At 36.8% G+C, this 22,759-nt stretch overlaps 2 protein-coding genes across 4 annotated transcripts; one reads left to right on the forward strand and one right to left on the reverse strand.

Annotated features, from left to right (window-relative positions):
* The first annotated feature begins 631 nt into the window (after positions 1-631).
* On the forward strand, positions 632-14,206 carry LOC132124033 (actin-binding protein WASF3-like). Of its 2 annotated transcripts, none has more exons than XM_059534766.1 (9): positions 632-752; positions 5,034-5,202; positions 9,160-9,294; positions 9,644-9,797; positions 10,892-11,009; positions 11,616-11,797; positions 11,873-12,127; positions 13,306-13,616; positions 13,929-14,206. In XM_059534766.1, exons 2-9 carry the CDS (start codon positions 5,070-5,072, stop codon positions 14,084-14,086), a joined length of 1,446 nt encoding a protein of 481 aa, XP_059390749.1. In that variant the 5' UTR covers positions 632-752; positions 5,034-5,069; the 3' UTR covers positions 14,087-14,206. The 2 variants fall into 2 exon arrangements, with proteins under 2 accessions (XP_059390749.1, XP_059390750.1); XM_059534767.1 differs by having other exon boundaries at positions 646-752; positions 5,038-5,202.
* Positions 14,207-19,212: 5,006 nt separating this feature from the next.
* Positions 19,213-21,739, reverse strand: LOC132123994 (G-protein coupled receptor 12-like). Of its 2 annotated transcripts, none has more exons than XM_059534709.1 (2): positions 21,673-21,739; positions 19,213-20,416 (listed from the first exon to the last, which is right to left on the reverse strand). In XM_059534709.1, exon 2 carries the CDS (start codon positions 20,402-20,404, stop codon positions 19,379-19,381), a length of 1,026 nt encoding a protein of 341 aa, XP_059390692.1. In that variant the 5' UTR covers positions 20,405-20,416; positions 21,673-21,739; the 3' UTR covers positions 19,213-19,378. The 2 variants fall into 2 exon arrangements, with proteins under 2 accessions (XP_059390692.1, XP_059390693.1); XM_059534710.1 differs by having other exon boundaries at positions 19,213-20,461.
* Positions 21,740-22,759: the final 1,020 nt, after the last annotated feature.

The raw sequence follows: 22,759 nt of genomic DNA on the forward strand, positions 1-22,759 counted from the left end.
ATTATTGAATTATTTTATTAACTAATTTTACATTTAAAAATTTACATTTATTTGTATCTCCTGCTGAATTACATCTTAAATTAGACTAAATTTACAGTTCTGTGACCCAATGTTTATTTTTTTCTTATTATTATTTACTAAATGTTGACTCTTTCATTTATTTTGATGTTTATTCCATGTTTATTTCTAAAAGCCGCTTAAATCAGGGTTTTAAAACACATTTACTGCCCATGGGTGGTGGGGGAGTGTTGATTGAAAATGTCTGACATAGTGTCCCAGTTTTGATTACAATCAACATTTTAAATCACCACCCATGGACAGTGACCATTTGCTGTCCCATGCCCCATTTTATACCCTCCTGTTTAGGGTCTCTTCAATTCTATCTTTGCTTTTATGAGAAGCAAACTAACTTTTATTAACTATTTTGGTTGTTGTGTGTTTAAAACCCAGCTAAAATACCCAAATAAAGCCCGCCCTCACATAGCCGCCCTGTCGTGAACTGGAATTTATATATTAACGGGAAATCTCTGTCAATCATCCTCAGCCACTCATCTGATAGGCTGATTGTGACAAATGGCAGCGCGTTAAATTCCTACTCTAAATGCTGATTGGTGCGAAAAACCCAATAAGCCCCGCCCCAAGCGGATTGTTTGGAATGGTCAGATGGACCGATGGAGACACAGGATGGCGATCCGGACCGCTGAAAGCCTGGACATGTGAGCGAATATAATTTTCAGCAAAATTCACTTTTGGTAAGCATCAAAGATTTACTTATTTTCGCTAATGTAGTTATTTTTGTTATATTTGCTGTTTTTTTGCGCTTTTGATAATAAATGGAACATGAGGTTTGGGTTTCTAGTGGGATGTTTATTTTGATTCTTGTTTATTTATTTGTAATTAATAGCGAGATTATGTCGATTTTATAATTGTTGATGTTTTATTTTTCTCTATTCTGTTATATTAACAATAATGTTAGTATTGTTACAGTGACAAGCGTTGCGTGCCTTATAATACAATACGCCCTCAAAAAAAGTTTCAATATTTTCAATCAGTTAAGACCGAAAGAGCTCTTTTAGTAAACTGTAATCAAAGAAAATAATACACAACAGAATTCCGTAACTTTACATTGTAACTGTTTAGTAATTAACAAACCCGAGAACTTAATGAATTCATCCCGAAAGTGTAGTCTATAAACAATATATGCATATATTGTCTTTATGATAATTCCACGCTTACGCACGGGCTTGCAGAAATCTCACAAGCCTTCATCATGTATGACGTGATCCGTATTGAAATATTAATAGTCTCACGCGCAGAGATGCGCTGTAACGTTACTTCAGTTAGGAATAGCTAATGCGTTGCCATCCTGTTTTTTCTGCGTTTCAAAGGGCGTTTAGGAAGTGAATGCGTGTCTGCCTCGTTAGTTTGGACAGGATGTGGCCTCCTGTGGTCACGGGATGGGTCTGATGGACTTCAAAGCCTGACAAGCAGCACTGAAGGAGCTGTAAACAGCTGGGATGCACCCGAATTATTGTGTATGTTTACATGTTATTCCAGCATCTCAAAGTGTCTGCTTCCGGTTATACACTCTCTTTACCATTTTTTTTGAAGATGGGTGGTAGGTTGTATTTTGTCTGTCTGAAGTGTTCTTCATGTGTGTGGTTTTTGCAGTAGGCATAGACTTATGGAACAAGAAGGCCACAGAAAAGGAGAGAGAGCCAGGAGTGCTTCTTTTATGTGAAGAAGACCGAGGGGTGGGGTTGGTGGGGGTAACGGGTTTGGGGGAGGGAACAGAACATGCATGGGAGAGCTCCTCTGTTGCTGTGTGAACGGAGGGCTATTGTCCCGGGAACCTTTCAGAGTGGCTTCCCTGAGGTTCCCCTGCCACTCGCTCTCCCCCATCATTTCTCCCTCTCATACTTTCCCCCCCTCACATTTACTCTTCTTTCTGGATTGCTCTTCAGTAAATTTTCTGTTCTTCTCAGCCGAAATAGTTCACTTTCTTGTCTAACTATCTTACAAGCTGCTTTTCGTGCCACTCATACTCACATTCCCGTTTCTTTGTCTCCTCTGTGTCTCTGCCCCCCCCCCCCCCAACCCCCTGGCGTGGTCTTAATTCAATGCACTATGTAATTAGTGTGGGTTGTGTCCATACTGCCGTGCCCCGCAGAATTACAATGCCACAGAGAGATGGTGCGCTTAATGAACACATTACAACACTCACAGACATGTACCTCATTAGATTACAACAACAGCAGTGTCTGAGTGCATGTGTGAGGCCTGATCATGGCACATTTGCGGTGAAGTTCAGGTTTCATTAGGTGGTAGCTTGAGCTAGTTTTTTGATGGTTTTCAGTTTTAAATGGGAAGTGAACAGGTTTGGCAGGCGGTGTGTAAGAACAATGGACTTTGTGACCACTTGCATGATGTTACTATGGTAAATGGCAAAAAACAACAGGTCTTTTTAAATGTGTTACACAACTGTTGTTCAGTTTCTCAGTGTGTTATGTGCAGGTCCACGTAAATTATAACATGCATAGAATTTAAATACCCATCATTCACAGTGTTGCGTGAACATTTATTAAATGTAATGCATTTATTTGCCTTTCAGATATATGTGTGACCATGTATTTTATGTGATTCCACAAATTTGTAGAATTTTGTTATTCTCAGTGTTGCATTGTGTTTGTTAAATTTGTTTGACCAGTTAATTAATGCTTTAAACTGCCTTTTAACATATTTTACCCGTTATAAATCCATTTTACATATTTCAGGTTTTCCCATATATGAATCCATCTTTTACTGAATTATGTCATTCACAATGTTTACGTCAATGAAATGTTTTGGCCAAGTTAATAATGTTTTTAGTTGTCTTTCAGCTGCAACTTATATATAATTTCTAAACATATAATCATGAAAAAAAAAAATTTTTTGAAAGTAATTCTGTCATTCATAATGTTGCATGTACATTTATTCAATGTTTTATTTTAATAATTTAATAATGCTTTTATTAAATTTAATAATGCTTTTAGCTGCCTTTCAGCACATATTTAACCATATATAAACCACATTTTATGAAATCCTGCAGATCTTCCTACAAAATCAGCAAATCAGAAAATGTGGAAAAGTCAGTGGATTGCATGTGTGCCTGGTTTCATGGAGTAGACAGAGGTTGCATTCATAGTTATGTTTTGATTGTAAAAGCATGATTTGAGAGGAAATAAGCGGTTACATAGTAGTTATTTAAGTGTTGTGATTGTGTGCAAATTAAATTGCTTTACACCACTACTGCATCATTGTTCTGGCTGTTTGGGACGACAGGAAGTTGGAGATGTGACACAGAGAGGAACAGGAAGCGGAGAGTTGGGTGTGGAGCTGGAAAACAGGAAGCAGGGAAACAGGCAGATAAGATGACCTCTGAGATGCTGTCCCATCATCGCTTTGTTCTTGTCCATAATCTTTGACTTTCACCCCCCCCCCCCCAGCCAATCACACAGCAGATGGCCTCTCAGTTGGCCAATCACTGTGGGGGTTATTCTTTCACAGATGGGAGCATTTTGTCATGGTTTCCAGTTGAACCAGATGACATGGCTTAGTTAGGTTACTTATGAGAGGGATGAGAATCTTTGCACAACATTTGTGTCATACATAGATGTAAAGTAGCAAACAGTTATAATACGGATAATATTATAAAATATGGTTTGACTGCTTTGCATGTCAGGCAATATTTAACACCAGTATATAAACTTATATTCAACATAATATTATTTAACATAAATCATGTATTTAACATAAATAAATACACATAAGACAATATTTACATTGCTTATTCACTAAATCAAATATTTTTTATTAGTATTGTTATTATTCTGGCTCTGTTTAATACACTTTTTACGTTTTTGTTATGATGTAAAGATGTCCAATATGTGGTAAATATGGGGGAAATATTAATTAATAATAAAAATAAATAATGAATAAGAATGAAACATACAGTGAGAGAAAGAAACTCCTATTGTATTTTATTTAATGTCGATTGTAAAGGTTTTTTAATTTTTTGAAAGAAGTCTCTTATAATCAAGGCTGCATTTATTTGATGAAAAATGCGATAAAACAGTAACATTGTGAAATATTTCTACAATTTCAAATTGCTGTTTTATGTTTTAATTTATTTTATAATGCTAATTATTCTTGTGATGGAAAAGTTGAATTACTCCAGTCATTCTCACATGATCCTTTAGAAATCATTCTAATATGCTGATTGTTGCTCAAGAAAATAAAATTTAGTGTATATAATTCTGAAATTATCATTTTTGAGTTTTGACTCAAAATAATTCAGTATACTTTTAAATATAAGAACAAATAATTAGGAATTGTAAAGCTAGATTATGTATCCCTATAATCAATTAAAATAAAGTTTTTATAGTAGATTTTGTTAATAAAAAACTAAAATGTAAGCATATAGGAATATTAACGTGTTTCCTGATTGTCACACATCAACATGCAAACCCTTGAATTCAGTAGACTAATGATTAGAAGTGAGAATGTCATCTGTTTCCTTGAAGCAAATGATCAGCTTGCATCTCTTGTTGACAGCTGGGCAGCTCGGATGATGAACAGGATTACTTTGACGGTATCTTCTTTTCTTGATGCTTTCTAATCCTTCCGCACTAGGCTGCTTGTGAAGGGAGTTATAGTCTGTGTTTGTGTTTGTGTTGGAACGGATTGAGCTTCCTTTGTGCTGAACGTTAGGAACGTGATTTCAGAGTCAGAGGTCAGTATGGGTTTTGAACAGTGTAAGAGGGTTAACCAAAATCTGAGTAACTCCGTTCCCTTTTCCTGATCTCCGGCTGTCCCAGTTTCATTTGAACATTCACTTTCTCTCGATGTGTGGGTGTCTGTTATATAATATGAGCTTCATCCAAATACAGTTGAAAATGGAGTAAACATGATGGATGGACCTTGCCTTCCCACATCAGCATTAGTCTGTGCACGTGTGTGTTTTTAAATACAGTGTTTGTGTTTTGTCTGGGCAGGTAAAGTGCGCTGTGGCTGTATAAGGGGCAGCAGTCATGCCGCTGGTGAAGAGGAACATTGAGCCCAGGCACCTGTGCCGCGGGGTGTTACCGGAGGCCATCGGCAGTGAGCTGGAGTGTGTGATGAACAACACACTCTCTGCCATCATACGCCAACTCAGCAGTCTCAGTGAGTTACTCAGTCACTTTGTTTTGGGATGTAATTTGGGACTTTTAGCTTCTATTGATTGTTGATTGAAGCTAATTAGCATAAGTAAGGACTAATCCTAATACAAAATTAAACATTGAGCCACTAAAGTTGAGTTGCAATGACTGTTTTGTTATTGTTTTTTTTCTTTTTGCTGTACTAATATGAAAGGTGTGTCTTTATAAGAATTTTTAATGGAAGTGGCTTCCAGCATGGCTTATTCTGCCAAATATTTTAGTAATACATCTAGTATACTGGTGTCTGTAAAAGTTTTTGAAGGAGGTGCTCAACAAAGGCTGCATTTATTTGATCAAAAATACAGAAATGTGAAATGTGAAATATTATTGTAGCAGCTGTTACACCAGTCTTCAGTGTCACATGATCTTACAGAAATCATTCTAATATGCTGATTTGCTGCTCAATAACCATTTATTACTATTATCAACATTGAAAATATTCTTCTGCTCAATGTTTTGTGTGTATTCAATTGTTTCCAAGATTCTTCGATTATTGGAAAGTTCATAAGAACAACATGTATTTGAAATAGAAATATTTTGCAGCATGACAAAGTCTAAATAAAAGTCTTTATTGTCACTATACTGACACTGTCATCATTTTTAGCACATTCTTGTGAAATAAAAATGAATTAAAATAAAATAATCTTACTCACACCAAACTTTTAAATAATATTATATATTAGAAGAGCATAAATATGTAATTTAATGTCTTTGTGAACAGTTTGTTCCCACAAAAGGGAATTGTTTTTTTTTTTTTTACACATCATTACATTGCTCTTAAACTTCAATTTCTTATTCATTTAGAAAATTGGTTTGTCTTTCCATTCTGTGTTCTCTATAATTCAGTGGTCCAGTGGTATCTTCAGCTCACAATGCATGAGAGAATCTCCTTAATAATAATTCCTCTTGACTCACGGGACCCTCCGACTACATTACATAAGACCATTATCTCGAAAACATGTCTTCTGAATCGGAAAGTCTCTCGTTGTATATCCAGCTACTGATTTGCCCATCCATCCATCCATCCATCCATCCATCTGTCCTCTGTTGTTTTTTCCATCCACCTGTTCTATTCCATAACTCCCCAGCTGACCCCTCAAATCTCCTCAAGTGTCTTTACTGTGCCTCTGCTAGTGGTGTTTAGGGGATGTCTGTAGAAAGAGAGGGCCTTTCAGCAGAGGTGGAAAGAGTACAAAAATATTCTACTCAGGTAAAAGTACCATTACATTAATGAAATTTTACTTAAGTACAGGTAAAAGTACCAGTCTAAAAATCTACTCAAGTAAAAGTAAAAAGTAGCTCATTTAAACTTTACTCAGAGTAAAAATTACTTAGTTACATTTTAACAGTTGGAGGGAGTCAAAATGGGACAGGCCAAGGGTGTCAAACTCAGTTCCTGGAGGGCCACAGTCCTGCACAGTTTAGATATAACCCTAATTAAACACACCTGATCCAGCTAATCTAATCATTTAGGTTTATTTGAAAACTACATGATATGTGTGCTGGAGCAGGGTTAGAACTAAACTCTGCAGGGCTATGGCCCTCCAGGAACTGAGTATAGGTATATTAATCTCAAACTAGTTGTTTTTAATTAAAGGAATCAGTTATTTAGAATAATAAAACATTTGGGCTGTTACCAGGCAAATCAGTATCAACAAACTCATCTTTTAATGCAGAGGAAATGCAGAAGATTCATTGGAAGTGGCATTTAGATGTATTACACTGTTTAGTGCAGGACAAGAATGCATTTAACCTGCAGTTACCAATGCATGAATAATGTTTTGATATACAAGACATAAAATGTTGAATACTCATTTGAAATGATAAGAAATTAATTATTTTAAAAAATCAAAAGATACTTTAAATGTGAAATTAAAATGGCCAGTATGTGTCAGCAAGTCACTGTTAATAAGTGAGTCATTGCGACTGAACCGACTCATTTAAACGGTTGATTCATTCAGGAACGAAACACTGTCACGTTGCTCAGAGACGCAAAACTGTGCTTTGGTGGCTGTGTTTGGAATTATTTTCTGTTGTAGAAATAGAGCTAAAAAGGCAATATGGTGTCTAAAACGCAAGTCTCTTAATTAACTTGTTTACTGAACTGTTATATATATGTATGTATATATTCATGATGATTTTTGGAGGAAACGATGGCATTCTTTGAGTGATTTTGATTTAATATATGAAATTATATAAATATGTGAATTTTCTGCCCCTATATCTTCAATTTTGTGATCATTCTAAATGCATTTTAGGAGACTGAATCACACAGTGAAAGAACGCACTATAAATGCGCGCGCACATCATTAAAACAAAAATAGCACACTCCTCACCATTGTCTTTTTGGCTAATTTGTGCAAAACCTCTTGCTAAAATGTCAAAGCTTCATTTTAACCACCAATGCAACGATGCAATTATTTAGCTTACCTCTACATTCTTGCGCAGGGTTGATGTTTTGTCGAGATTTTATAAGCTGCTAGTTTGGTCTTCCTAGGCAAGTACAGCTTACACTGCATAATAGAGCATACATATGACCAGGGGTTCACTTCATTTCCTTCGAGTTCAACTGCAGAATATGACGGGGTTTCGTTTTCAGCGGTGTCTGCACCACTAACGCCTGTTTTGTCTGTCTGCATCTTTCTTGTGATTTTAGCGCAAGTTTGCCCTCCTGCTCATTATTTACTGACGTAGTTTCCAGGGAGCGATTTTTTTTCTTTTTTTTTTTTACTCAGTAATTAATGTGTTTCAAAATGTAGCGAAGTACAATACTTCAAACAAAATATACTTAAGTAAAAGTAAAATTACAGATTAAAAAAATTACTTTAAAAAGTATTAGTACACAAAAAAGCTACTCAATTACAGTAACGCGAGTAAATGTAATTCGTTACTTTCCACCTCTGCCTTTCAGTAGCAGCTGTGTGGATTAAATATAAATGACAGCCCAATGGACTTAAAGGCAGAGCTGTAGACAATTTGTGCGTGTGACAAAAATAGCGTGTGTATGTCTGGAAACATGCTTTTCTTGTGTTTGTGGGTATAGTACTGGAAACGAGTGTAAGTGCATTATCTGTGGTAAATTTATATGTAGGTGTGTGTGTGTGTGTGTGCACACTGGGTCATAGGCCAGGAACTTGTAAGGAACAGACACTCTTCCCTTCTGTAAATACTTTACTGTGTGCTTTTGCTTTACACGTAGTTATTAATAGCTTCAGTTGAGGTGAAAAAATTATATGGTAAAAACACGGCCCAATGTACAATATTAATATGAAGGAATTTTGTCTTGATTTTTCAGTCTGATTTTTTTCACAAAGGGTTGAAGGAAATATCTGTAAAAACGGAAAAGATACTAGTAACTTTCTGCCAGGACATTATCCGGTTATTTTCTTTTTTACAGTGCATGTTTTCTTGAACAGCCGCAGATGTAAACATAGCTTATTTATATTTTCTGTCCTTAAAACCCTGTATTTTCTGAATGTTGTGTATGTGAAAAATATTTTAATATAGCTAGGTAATCTATAGTGTTGATGAATCATTTTAAGTTAATTAATACAGTGGGTATAGAAAATAATTATCCCCCTTTAAAATAATCACATTTTGTTGCTTTGCAGTCAGAAATGACATTTTCAAATCCATACTAATTTACAATGAAAAATGTTTAATATTTTGTGTGGAAATTATTCAAGTACATATTTACACAAATTACAGTGGTAATGCTGTTGTCATGTCATCTCCACCACAACAAACAGTTTTGCCCCTAATAAAGTTTTATTGAAAGTTTGTGTCCTTGTTTACCAAGGTGAAAAAGTGTCAATAAAGATTTTACGCAGAAAATATCTATGAAAGATATTCATATTGCATAAAATATATTCCTTTTTCCCCACAAATGAAAACATTGTCTTATTCTCCTCTCATTTGAAAGGTAAACATGCTGAAGACATATTCGGAGAGCTCTTCAATGAGGCAAACATGTTCTATTTGCGGGTGAACTCTCTGCAGGATCGGATTGATCGACTTGCCGTCAAGGTCACCCAGCTGGACTCAACAGTCGAGGAGGGTGAGTCTGTTTCTGGGAAACAAGAGCTCAGAATCGTTCCTCAATACACGGTGACCATCAGCGTCTCAATTTGTCCCAAAAACAAATCTCTGAGGTTACATAGCTCCAGTGTGAGATCAATAACGAAAATCAGCAAAAAATTAATAATGCAAAAATGTCATGCACCCCACATCTCTTTTACGTTCCTCTATTACCCACACAAAAGCATGCACTCACATCTCTTTTTTCAATTAAAAGATCAATACTGGAGTTTACTTTACACAATCTGGAGAGCAGGTGTAATCAATCTCTCTCTCTCTCTCTCTCTCTCTCTCTCTCTCTCTCTCTCTCTCTGCTTCACCCTGTGCAGTCTCTCTTCAGGACATAAACATGAGGAAGGCTTTTAAAAGCTCCAGGGTACAGGACCAGCAGGAGCTGTCCAAGAGCAGCATACCAAACCCCGTGATGGAGATGTACAATTTGAGTGATAAACCACCTCCTCTTAATAATCTCTCACCCTACAGGTATGTGTACATGTTTGAGTCAGAGTTTGCGGAACCAAATGTCACCACAAGGACAGTAAAACCTGAGATCTCTCATATTGTGGAAATATGTTTTTTAATAAATAATACAAAATATTTAACATGCAATCAAACGCTTTTGTTTTGTTTTAAATTTTTAAATTTATTATCAAACAACAACAACATTATAATGCATTTGATTATTCATTCAATCTTTATGAATTATAGTTATATAAATGTTTGGCATTCAGTATTTGTATATTTGTATATTAAATTATTATTGGTCTTATCTCCGTCTGTGTAATCATATATAGCCAGCTGTGTTTATTCCTGTCATCAGAAAATAAGAGCAAGCAAAGCAGCTCTGATACAGCATTCATTTAATCCCTAAAACCTAAGCTTGCTTCAATCTAAAACGTATACATTATTCTTTTACTGCCTTGTCAGATTAGACCGGTAATAAAATACCATTGAGTGTACCAAAAATAAATTAAATATTAATGCTTTCCCAAAATAATAGGTATTAGAAAAATGTATTAAAAAAAACTTAATTTAGTGCATGAACATAGATGAACATATGGAAGTTTTTTCTTTTGAAGTCTCTTTAAGGAATATAGAGCAGTGATGAATACTTAAAGCTGCCAGATGTAGTTCATGTGAGCGCTAGTTCTCAAGGTAGAGAATGTGGGCCACTCATGAATATTTAAACCGATCTAATGCAGAATGTGTGGAGGGAATGTTTCAAGGGACAGTGGCTGCGCTCTGACTCATCTTTTTCTGTCTGTTCAACTGAATGTGGTTTACAGAGTTGTTGGTGATTTTGCATAAATGATTATTGGCCAATTAATAGCACTAAAAGCAGCCAGTCAGAAAAATACATTAAAATGCTTTAAAAAATAATTTTCTCATCTGAAGAGGTCCATAAAAGCAGTCTTGCAACCGGCTTTTTGAATGGGAACGGTTACATAAATGTATCTGGAGTCCATTTAATCACCTTCTTTGTTTTATTGAGAGATTAATTGAGAAAAAGTATTTAAAATAGCTTTTAATAATAATAATAATCTATTGGAATTTTTTATTTGTATTTTCTGCCATAGAGATGACGGTAAAGAAGGCCTGAAGTTCTACACTGACCCCTCATACTTCTTTGACCTGTGGAAGGAGAAGATGCTACAGGACACAGAAGACAAGAGGAAAGAGAAGAGAAGACAGAAGGTTCTTTCTTTCTTTAAAGGAAATTAATACTTTTATAGAGCAAGGATGCATTAAAATTATTAAAAGTGACAGTAAAGACATTTAAAATGTATATATGTATATATAGAAATAGAAAACTAATTTAAGTTGTAATAATATATCACAACAATTGTTTTTGATTAAACAAATGCAGCCTTGCTGAGCATGAGTGTCTTCCTTTAACAATATTTACAGTGGGTATAAAAAAAAGAATCACCCCCCTTTAAAATAATCACATTCTGTTGCTTTGCAGGCGGAAATGAAGACAGACACAGTTTTTGTTTTATCCAGCTGTATTTACTCTGTGCAACTTATCACATCCAAGTGAAAGATATAACACTAACATGTCAGGAAAAATATAAATAAATAAATACTGACCCCAAACTTACTTCTACTGTATGGTGAAAAATTAATCAGACTTCTCACTCGACATAAATGTATATTAAATATCAAGTATATTCTGACTAGCTGTGATTGCGTCCCATTATGCAGCATTATGCTGAACCTAATTATACATAGTATGATAGTCATTCATGAGGTCATATGTGATAATTAAACATCTCTTTCTGACTTGATACTTTGCGACAGGAGCAGAGGCGATGTGTGGACAGCACACTGCAGAGAGAGGTGAAGAAGGTGCGTAAAGCGAGAAACCGCAGGCAGGAATGGAACATGATGGCCTTCGATAAAGAACTGAGACCTGACCATCGACATTCCCACACTGTGCACAGAGGAGGCTCTACGGAGGGCACCATGTCCCCGGAGCACAGGTAACACAGATTACACGCACTTGAGTGCAGATATATGAACTCAGTTATATCTAATCTGATTCATAATTCATGCAGGTTTCATGGAGATCATGCAGATCATGGTTATCTCTCTATGGCCAACCATGCTGGTCATGCCCACACTTACTCAGGGCCTCCACCCAGTATGGCGGCCCTGTCAGCTCATAGTCAAATGACCATGGACCAGGATTACCGGGGAGGGTCTATGGCGTACCGTTCTGGCACACTGGGTCGTCCGCACCAGGCTCCGCCCCCTCCACCAGCATCAAACAGCATTAACGGCTCTGTGACCCTCCCACCTGTCGACTACAGGTTTGTCATTTTTATTTAGATTAATCATTTAATTTGCCTTTTCATGAGATATATGTCATAGAAAACTGTTTGTCTATACCAGGGGGTTTCAAACCACAGGGGAGCTAGGGGGTCTACAGAAAATTTGAGAGAGAGAAATTTTTTACAAGATGTATTTTTTATGGCTGTCAAAATTAATGTGTGCTATTTATTTAATTTATTTATTTATTTTTTATTTCCCAAATTTGATAATATAACCATTACATTATATTAGTTTCTAATGATTTAGAAATGAATAAATACAATTTATAAAATGTTGCATTAGTTTTGCAAATACATCTTTAAAATATATAAATATAAATTATTTTTGTATATTACATTTATATACATGTGTGTGTGTATGTATGTATGTATGTATGTATATATATATATATATATATATATATATATATATATATATATATATATATATATATATATATATATATTATATATAGATATAGATATATATAGATATATATATATATATAGATATAGATAGATAGATAGATTATATTACACACATATATTACATTACAAAATATATCTAACCTAATTGTAATAATGATAATATATTATATATAATTTAATAAAGATGTTCTCAACAGTAAATATTTTATAAAATAAAATATTGAGCATTTAAATATAAAAGCCAGTTATTTAATTTTGTTAATATGTCATCTCTGTAATATAATAATAATATTATAAAAAATTAAAACAATTATAGAAATGAAAGTAAATAATTATATTATGAAATATACTAGTTTTTAAATGTTTTTATATGTTTTCATGTCTATGCATTTTTTTTTAATTAATTTTGATTTCATTTTTGGTTATTTTAGTACATGAAGTTGAACTAAATTAAAATGAGTAATGTTATTCTCATTATTTTCAACTGTTTCAGTTGACATTTATTATATTTCACATAACAAAAATGTTTTTAACGGTTTTCATTTTAGTTTTACTTTTAGTTCACCCTGCATCAGAAAGTTTGAAAATCCCTGCACATGCTAATTCTGCCACCTAATGGTCAACATGTTTGTGATAAGGATTCATGATTTTACTATGCAAGTTTACCTTTTAATTTTGAGTTTATAACGTATCAGTTTATGTTGCATGACATGAAAAAGCATGATTTAATTTCCTTCTTCTCTTGACAGTGTGGATTACATGAATTCAGGAGCGCCGCCTCCACCACCAGCTGTTATCCCATCAGCACAAACTGCTTTTGCTATGCCGCCCATGGGACCGGTCCCACCTCCAGGTCATCTAGGACCAATGGGAGCAGTTGCTGGCTATGTCCCACACATTCCACCTACCTCTGGACCAATGGCTGTCCCTCCTCCACCAGTAGCCCCACCCCCTCCCCCCGGTGCAGCTCAATCCATCACTCCCAAACGACCCCCTGTGCCTAATGAGGCCCATCCCACAAACGATGCCCGCAGCGACCTGCTCTCAGCTATAAGAATGGGTACGAAGTGAGGTGTTTTTATATAAATTACAGCAGTGCATAATGCATCACATTGTGAACTAGATGAACAGTCAATGCATGAATCAAACTGCTGACAATTTCTGTTTTCCGCAGCATGGGGGCAGAAACAAATCATATAGAGCTGTGAAATCATTTCCTGTAACATTAACTTCTCCTCCTATACTTCAGCTCCACTGATTCACTCATTTGCATTAAGTTAAATTTCCGTAAACTTTGTTGATTTGCCGGAGATGCCCAGATTGCATCACGTACATCAGTTGTTAAATGTGTTTATGCTTGTTTGAACTGCAGGTATCCAGCTGAAAAAAGTTCAAGAGCAGCAGGAGCAGCAGGCGAAACGTGAGCCGGTTGGCAATGATGTCGCAACTATCTTGTCTCGCCGCATCGCTGTGGAATACAGTGACTCTGAGGACGAATCTGAGCTTGAGGACAATGACTGGTCTGACTAAAACAATACTAATGCACAAAATACACAGACACTCACTGTCTAATTCACCTGCGAATGTTAGCATTGCATTTCCCATACACACAATGATCTTGTACAGTGTGCATTTTAATAAAGGCGTGATATGCCGTCTGTATTATGAAATACTAAAACAGTCCATTGTTTGCCCTCAGTTACCATGTATAATGCTTTTTCCATTTTTCTAATGCTTTTTAAAGCAACACTCGTTAATAAATTACATGGACATACTGTATGTAGTGAATAGCAACTCAAACTACAGATAAACAAGCATGTTGAGGTCAGACGTTTCTGCATGAAAGTTTCTATGTATGTTGAGAAACATTGCGGTCAGTAATTATATTTGTGTGAACTGACTGACCTGAGGGATTTGATTAAACTACCTGAAATGTGTTCGCTCAGTGATGTCTGGTTTCTGCGTGCATGTGTGGCAGTTGCCACAATACAAATCCGACGAATCACATTAAAACACTCTCTGTTCCTGCCCTGAGTGCCTTCGTCATGGAAACAGGACAGTTTTGATTCCGAGACTCCTGTCTCCATGGAAACAGTACAGCTGAGACTGGGAATCGCCATGGCAACAGTGGATTTGAGGCACTCGGCCAAATGATCTGCGAATGCGAATAAACCCAGGCAAGGATATTTTTAATGCAAAGCACATTCTTTTTAATACAAAATTACCAAGATCTCTTTGTTCATTAAACTAACCAAAGCAATAAAAGTTTACAACCAACACCTTGGAAAAATATACAACACGTTAACACAATGTCTTACAATGTTAATTAGTGCATGTTGATTATAATTCTTAGAATATTGTTTTCCAGATAAGTAATCTGTTGTGCCTTTATTCATAAAAAAAATAAAGTGCATTTCACAGTTAAAACTACACATACTGATGCACCCGACTGTCCCTCAGATTGTTCAAGATTTTGATTCTAGCAACTAAATAAAGTACAGAATACATTTACATAGTGTAAATGTAGAAAGTTTGCTCACAAGTCACCAAAGCAGACATGATTTTTCTCTTCTTTCCTCTTCAAAATAAACCAGAATAGGAGACAGACTCCCATCCCAGCCCTTTTTTGCCCTTCAGTTTTACGTTTCCAAGCTCTTACAGTGGATTAAAGAGCACAATCATGTACAAGTCTATTTAAATCAAAGATTCAATCGCCAAACGTCGATCTGCATGTGGAAAATCCATCAGAGATCGGGCACAAATCATGATAACATAATTTTACAAAGCTCTTTTCAAAAGCAGATGGAGATATGATGTATTTTAGTCAGAGGCCTACCCATTAAAAGCCACCGTTATAATACCTCGGTCATTTATGACCAAACGGCTGTGCATCAAGCATTAACCCTCTCAATTCACTGTAGACAAGCATGCCCAGGTAATAGGAGACACTGGAATGTGGCTCAAGGTTAACTGTTTCAGTAGACCATTGCTGGTATAACGTATTTTTTATATTTCTGGTTTGCTTGTTCTGAAGTCGGTGGGTCAATGCCTGAAATAAGGTCTGTGATTAACACAAGCTCAAGATATTTTTACGTTTTATTCTACAAAATAAAAATCAATAATAAAACTCACTTGTAATGTTTTAAAGCTTTTACTTGTCTTGAAAAAGCTGGTTGCTAACAAGAAGCTAAATGGGACTTTCAGTGGACTATAAAGAAACTATGTATGTATGTTTGTTGTTGGTGGTAGTGTTTTTGACCTTGAAATATCATTTTTCGAAATCACTCCAAAAAGCCAACCATCTGGAGTATGTTTAGGCGAGGTTACGATATTCAGTGAAAAGGGTGGACTTCTTTATGACAGCTACAAACGCACTTATACCGCTAGCCACTGTCACTGCCTTATTGATATATTTACGACAAAACTACATACAGTTGCTTTAAATGACATCACGCCAAATAGGTAAATTCATCTATTCATAGTTCGCTTTTAGTTCTCTCTTACAGCCTAAAAAGATTTATAATCACGCTCTTGCAAACTATTCTAGTCTAGTCGCTAGTCAGGGTAGCTGTAGCACCACAGCGTTAAATTCAACATGGCATCTACCCAGCAAACACAGAACGTTTCCTTCATGTTCCAATATGGTTCCCTTTTGGATATTTTTGGGGGAACCAAATAAGAACATTCTGAGAACATTCTCTTAACCTAAAGGGAACATTTAATTTACATGAATACTTTATTGGCTAACCAACAAAGAAAACTATAATATCTGTTCAATTCAAAGCTGTGTTAATTTGTGAAGATTATCATGATGATAATGTCGGTCACAGAGCTTATTTTCTGCAATAATCCAAAACCCATTGGAAAATCCTTTTGGTATTTCGTCACTAGAAACAGGGGGATGCTAACTTTCGGGTCACACAAATATGTCATCACTCTATGACATCAGGTGAGAGTTGCCATCATGCCTCCTTAAAGTTGCATGCCTTATTTACAATATCAAGATGATCGGCCATAGCAACGATAAGAATGTCTTTGTCTTTACATTCAGAAGAGACCATACACCGCATCAGAATACAAAATAAAATCTCAGGAATTCCAAAAGAATCCAGACTGAGGGGGAAAAATAGAGACTTTCGATGAATATAGAAAAATAAATGATTCCTCGAAAGTCAGACGAGACCTGCAACAGATGCCTCAATGCCAAACCCTATTAAAATTTGCATACCTGCTCCCTACTGCTCATGTGCTGTTCCAGTGGAATCGTATAGAGGTCATGAAGGTGTTTTCAACCCGCAGGCACGATGTAAAGAGAGTGCGATGGGAAGACTGGTATCCACTCTAGCCCATGCAGGTCTATGGGGAATATACATTATTACCCCCAACTACATTGTTGTTCCTGGAGATACTAACATATATGCATGCGTTCACATGTACACGCACACGTGGAGCCATGCACTGAAAGTCGCGCCTTACAAATCACATTCCTTACACACATTATAAACATCTCTAAGGTTCACAAAAGCAAATGCATACTGCAGAGTAGGTCACATTGAGTGTACAGAGAGATTTCATTCATAGTTAGATATCGTAAATGACCACAGGCACAGTCACTTTCTGGACGAGAGAACACAAGGCTGTGAGATCATGGACATGTTTACATGAATTGAGATCTGTCCAGTTTCTGATTCATTAATATTATTTGGATGATGTCAAAATAAGTACAGTTGTCAGTCGTTCTTGGAATCCACTCGTATTTTCATGGTGGGTTTTTCGTTTTTTTCGACTAGCTGAGGTGTTGGTTTTGCTTGGGCATGGCTATTATTGCTGCCAGAATATTGCTATAATTTGATGAAAAGCTTGGTCCATAGTTCTTGCTCGCTGATGGATTCTGCCACAGCACTGAAATGAATAGTGGCTTGCTGGCATTTGGAGGGCTTAAGGTAAAAAGCAGGGGTAAAATTCGGCTCATAATAGTAGCATGACTCCAGCTTTAGTTGTGATGAAAGTATAATAACAATCTCCCTCATCTGACATTTGCCAGGTATGAGAGGCCAGCTGTTCTATTCATTATAATCGTGTTGTGTGGACCGTTTCAGAAGATTCACCAGTTTATTAACAATTATGGTGAATGTAAATCTATGGACGGCTCATTTGAGAGTGGAAGTGTAGCTTGGCTGGCATATGTTTTAACATTTTCATCAGTTAAGAAAATAATTTATTAAGGGTGAATATTATGAAATCTTTTCCAGGTCATATTTCACCCCAAAATCAAAAAGTTCTTAGTTTGCATAAAGACAATGAAGAAAATTTTGGGACTTTTATTTAATTTTGGCCAATCAATTTTTACACCCTAACCTAATGATTAATAACAAAAAAAAAAAAAAACTAATATTATATAATTACATAATTATATAATTAATTATATAAGATTATGTAATATAATATATAATACAAACTACATAATTCATAATAAATATTTTAGATATATGTCTCATATAAATGTCATATGCTATTTCTTATTAGCAATGTTGAAAACTGTTGAAACTGACAAGAAAACTGTGTTCTGCTGTTTAACATTTAGTGGAAATCGTGATACATTTTTCAAGGTTGTTGTTGTTTTTGGAATTTAAATGTAAATGATTTTTTTTTTTGCTTGAAAATTATGTTAAAGTGCAATTATTTTTGTCTTTTGATTTTTGGATGAAATTATGCAGACATTCCGTTGACAGGCTTCACTCAAGTTGTTCCAAACTAAATATTTCAGATTAATTTATCTCAATGTTGTGCCCAAATCATCATTCTTTACGAATGCAATACATATAAATTTCAAGCAAAATGCTGTGAACTACCATTGTGTGACAGCTATCCCAGATCCAGTAGTAATTACCAGCTGAACATAATAAATGGAGCAGTGCTCTATTCAGAGACAATGCAAATTAAAAGCAAATCAATAGAAAATACATTCGGTTCCATCCTCCATGTTGCTGCATATAAACAAACCTCTTATTCTCAGCCACTTAATTCACGTTTTGTACTCAACAGTTCTTTGAAGAGATGCTCTATTCACATGGGGGCTGTTTAGATGAACATACATACACATTCTCCCAGTCACTTTCATCCCGCATTTATGGAAGAGAATGCAGAGACAGTTTGACTTCCGCTCTAAACCAAAATAAAGGCATCAATGGGTACAGATATTTATAGAGTGGTTCTCATTCTGAGATCGTAGTTAGCTCTTCATGGTTTTCTGCTTTGGAGGACATTTGACATTCGGCCACGCTTGGGATGAGATTTAAATCAAACAGAACAGAGAGTGGGCGCCTCTCTCTCTCACGTGCATGCATTCTCCAGTTCGGTTTCTTTGGTGGACGCAAGGTGCAGATCACCGAGCATCTTGTCTATTTTTAGCACACCACGGTTCACGTTCAGCGCACGTTCTTGAATGCAGCAACAGCGAGACAAGATGAATGATTTTCAGGATCCAGTCAAGTTGAGCACCTCATGCTGTCCCTCATCCCCCTTCGCCCTCACAGCCCGTGCAACAGGAGGCTGTCATTGTGGCCAAGCCAGATCAAGCACAAAAAATACAAAGGCATATATATATTACATGATATTTACAGCTGCCTGCTACACAGCATCCGTTTCTGCCCCTTTTTTCCTGTTAAGGGTGTGCCAGCTGGTCGGCTTGGGATCAGGCAAAGATTGTGTGGCAGTGGTTGTCACATAACAATTAGGGGAAGACATAAACGGGTGACACACACGCCCCTTCTCGTCCCAGGGATCGGGGGATTCTCTGGCCTGTGTAATTCCCTAGGCACATCAGACGTCGCTGGGGGTCCGTGCCCGCTGGACCACGCTGGCAGGGATACATCCGCAGCACACCAGCCACAATGCTTTCTGGATCTCTTGATTGCGGAAGGCGTAAATTACTGGGTTGATAACTGAGTTGTAGGTTGCAGGAACCAGGGTGGCATACGTGTAAAGGGGCGGGTATGTATAATCGGCTATTAGCGAGTAAACAGTAAACGGCATCCAGCAAGCTGCAAATGTGCCCAGAATGATCGCCAGGGTGGATACACCTTTCCGCGTTGTGACATAGTGAGGACTTGCGGCTAAAAAGTGGTGTTGGAGGGCGATTTGGTGCGCATGTCGCATGACAATTTTACAGATCTGCGTGTAGAGCTGAAGCATGAGGCCGAACAGCAGAAGGAAGGAGATGGACAGAACGGCTATGTTGTTTTTTGTTAGGGGCCAAACCACACTGCAGTTCACCTCCTGGCCCAGGCAATTCACACCGGTAACCGGCAGCAAACCCAAACATAAGGATACTCCCCACAGAAGCACCAGCATGGTGTATGTTAATGCGGCTGTTCGCTCAGAGTTGTAGGTGAGGGCGTAGTACAATGACAGGTAGCGGTCAATGGTAATAGCTAGCAGACTAAAAACAGATGCTGAGAAGGATGCCACCACCAGACCTACAGTCAACAGCTGTGCCGAGTCAGATTGAAATAGGTAAGCAAAGGTAAAGTGCAGGACTAACCCTAAACCTGCCAATAAGTCAGCTAGAGCTAGGCTGCCAATCAGCAAAAACATTGGGGCGCGCAGTGCTGGGTTCTGCCAGATGACCAAAACCACCAGGGCATTCTCGCAGGCTATGATGGTGCCAGATGAACACAGCACGATGTCCCAAGGGTTTACCAACAGTTCGGCGGGTGGCCTCGCCGGCAGGACAACCACAGGTGGGTATGTTCCGACGGTGATGTTTTCTATGCTCCCCGCACCACTGCTGCCCCAGGTGGGATCTTGAGCCAGCCAGCTGGGAGAAACTGGCACCTCTTTACTCATTCTGCCTCTCGTCTAAAATGGCACACGCAGAAAAACATAGTGAGGTGTGAAGGTAGTCTAAAGAAAAAAGACAAAACAAAATAATCCACTACTTTTGTTTGCAAATAAATAAATAAATAGAAGTTATAATACATTTTGTGTATGTATGTGTGTGTGTGCTCAAGGGATAGTTCACACAAAAAAAATCAATGATCATTTACTGACCCTCATGTCATTCCAAACCTATATGACTAGAACACAAAAGAAGACATTTGGAAGAATGTTGATATTTTCGTTTCCAGTTGACTCCCATTGTAATTTTTGTCCATACAATGGAAGTCAATGGGAACTGAAACTATTTGTAACATTCATACTATCTTTTCCATCTCATACAGGTTTAGAACGACATGAGAGTGAGTAAATAACTAGAGAATTTTAAGTATACATTTTTTTGGGGTGGGCTTTCCCTTTAAATATTACATTTATAAAACTAGCTGTGGTTGCGAAAACTTTACTGTAAAAAATAAAAATAAAAAACCCTGTAAATATTACAAACATTATGGAATAGCATTTTGGTGACCATATGACTCATACTTTTTACTTTTTCAATATTTTACTGCAGAATTACATGCTTTTTATTTAATCTATGAATACAATATAATGTCATATGTGAAATAGGATAAACAATTGACGGGTCTTTTCTGTAGAATTTTTGCCTTTTCCCATAACATGTTCAGTGTATGCATGGTAATTAAGCATACAAGAAAAAAGACAGTTGAAATAATCTACTGTAACAGAAATGACTGGAAAATTAGCCAATAATAGTTATCACAAAAGCCATTGTTCACTACAATCATGCATTACCTCTCTGTTCTGTGATCTTTTGTGCAAAACAAAGACTCAGATTAAGAAAAGTAAAGACACATTTACCTTACTTGTATTTAACGGATATGGGAACCTACTATTGTTAAGATAATTTTGAATCATAGCCTACAGTACAATAGTGGAGAATCGGGAAGGGGGTCCTGATGAGTGCTGGTATTAAATAAAGGCGGGTTCCAAAACCGCCCCTGCATCAGCATCTGATATGAACCCTTTAAGCACATCTTCACTGCAAGCAGCTGGATGCACATATTAATTCCTCTCAGTCGTTTTAGCTTTATAATAATAATGCTTAAGTTATTGCTCTATAAAAATCATTCATGTGTTGTAAAATGCAAAGCAGACTGATTTCAAATATAGCCTACCCGGCCGGTCCCCATTCACTCCCCATCTGGAGGCTTCCCTACCTTGTCGTTTGGAGGAGAGGCGCCTGCTTAAATGGTTTTGCGTCCTTCTCGTCTTTCCATTGTATTTAATGGTAGCGCTGTTCACATGTGCAGCGCCGCGCAAACGGATGGGGGAATCGGATGCTCCGGAGAATCCTTACAGCCAGCAGCACTAGCGGCTCTTCGCCGTCTGCACGAGCATCGCCACCGACTGCGGCTGTGCGAGGCACTGGGAGGAGTGAGCTTTCCTTCTCAGGGCAGAAGATCCAGTCACCTATTGATCTGCTGCTCGGAAACTAAACGACGCGACATGTGTGTTGTGATGGGCATTATTGTGAACATAGGCTACGAGAAAATAACGTATTTTTTTAATAATAATAATAAAAAAAAAAAAAAAAAAAAAAAAAATATATATATATATATATATATATATATATATATATATATATATATATATATATAAATTTTTTTTAAAGATGGTGCTTCACGATGCCATAGAAGAACTTTTTGTCTAAACGGTTCCATAAAAAAAACATTTAACATCTGAAGAACATTTCTGTTTCACAAACGGTTCTTTGTGGTGAAAGGAGGTTCATCGGATTACAAAAAGGTAAGAGAGAGATGGTTCTTTAAACGAACCTTTGACTGAATGAATGGTTCTTCTATGGCATCGCTGAGAATTGGTGGTTAATTCTTATAAATTCGTAAAATCTAATGTTTTCGTACGATTTGCTTTTGCCACAAATTACGGTTTTATTTAGGGGTGGACCTACATGGACATTATCTATCTATCTATATATCTATCTACCTACACTGAACAAAATTATAAACGCAACACTTTTATTTTTGCCCCCATTTTTCATGAGCTGAACTTAAAGATCTAAGACTTTTTCTATGTACACAAAATCCCTGTTTCTCTCAAGTATAGTTCACAAATCTTTCTAAATCTGTATTAGTGATCACTTCTCCTTTGCCGAGATAATCCATCCACCTCACAGGTGTGGCATATCAAGATGCTGATTAGACAGCATGATTATTGCACAGGTGTGCCTTAATAAAAGGCCGCTCTAAAATGTAGTTTTATCACACAGCACAATGCCACAGATGT

Source organism: Carassius carassius, chromosome 42, assembly GCF_963082965.1.
Source record: "Carassius carassius chromosome 42, fCarCar2.1, whole genome shotgun sequence".
In the NCBI taxonomy this organism is placed as follows: domain Eukaryota; kingdom Metazoa; phylum Chordata; class Actinopteri; order Cypriniformes; family Cyprinidae; genus Carassius; species Carassius carassius.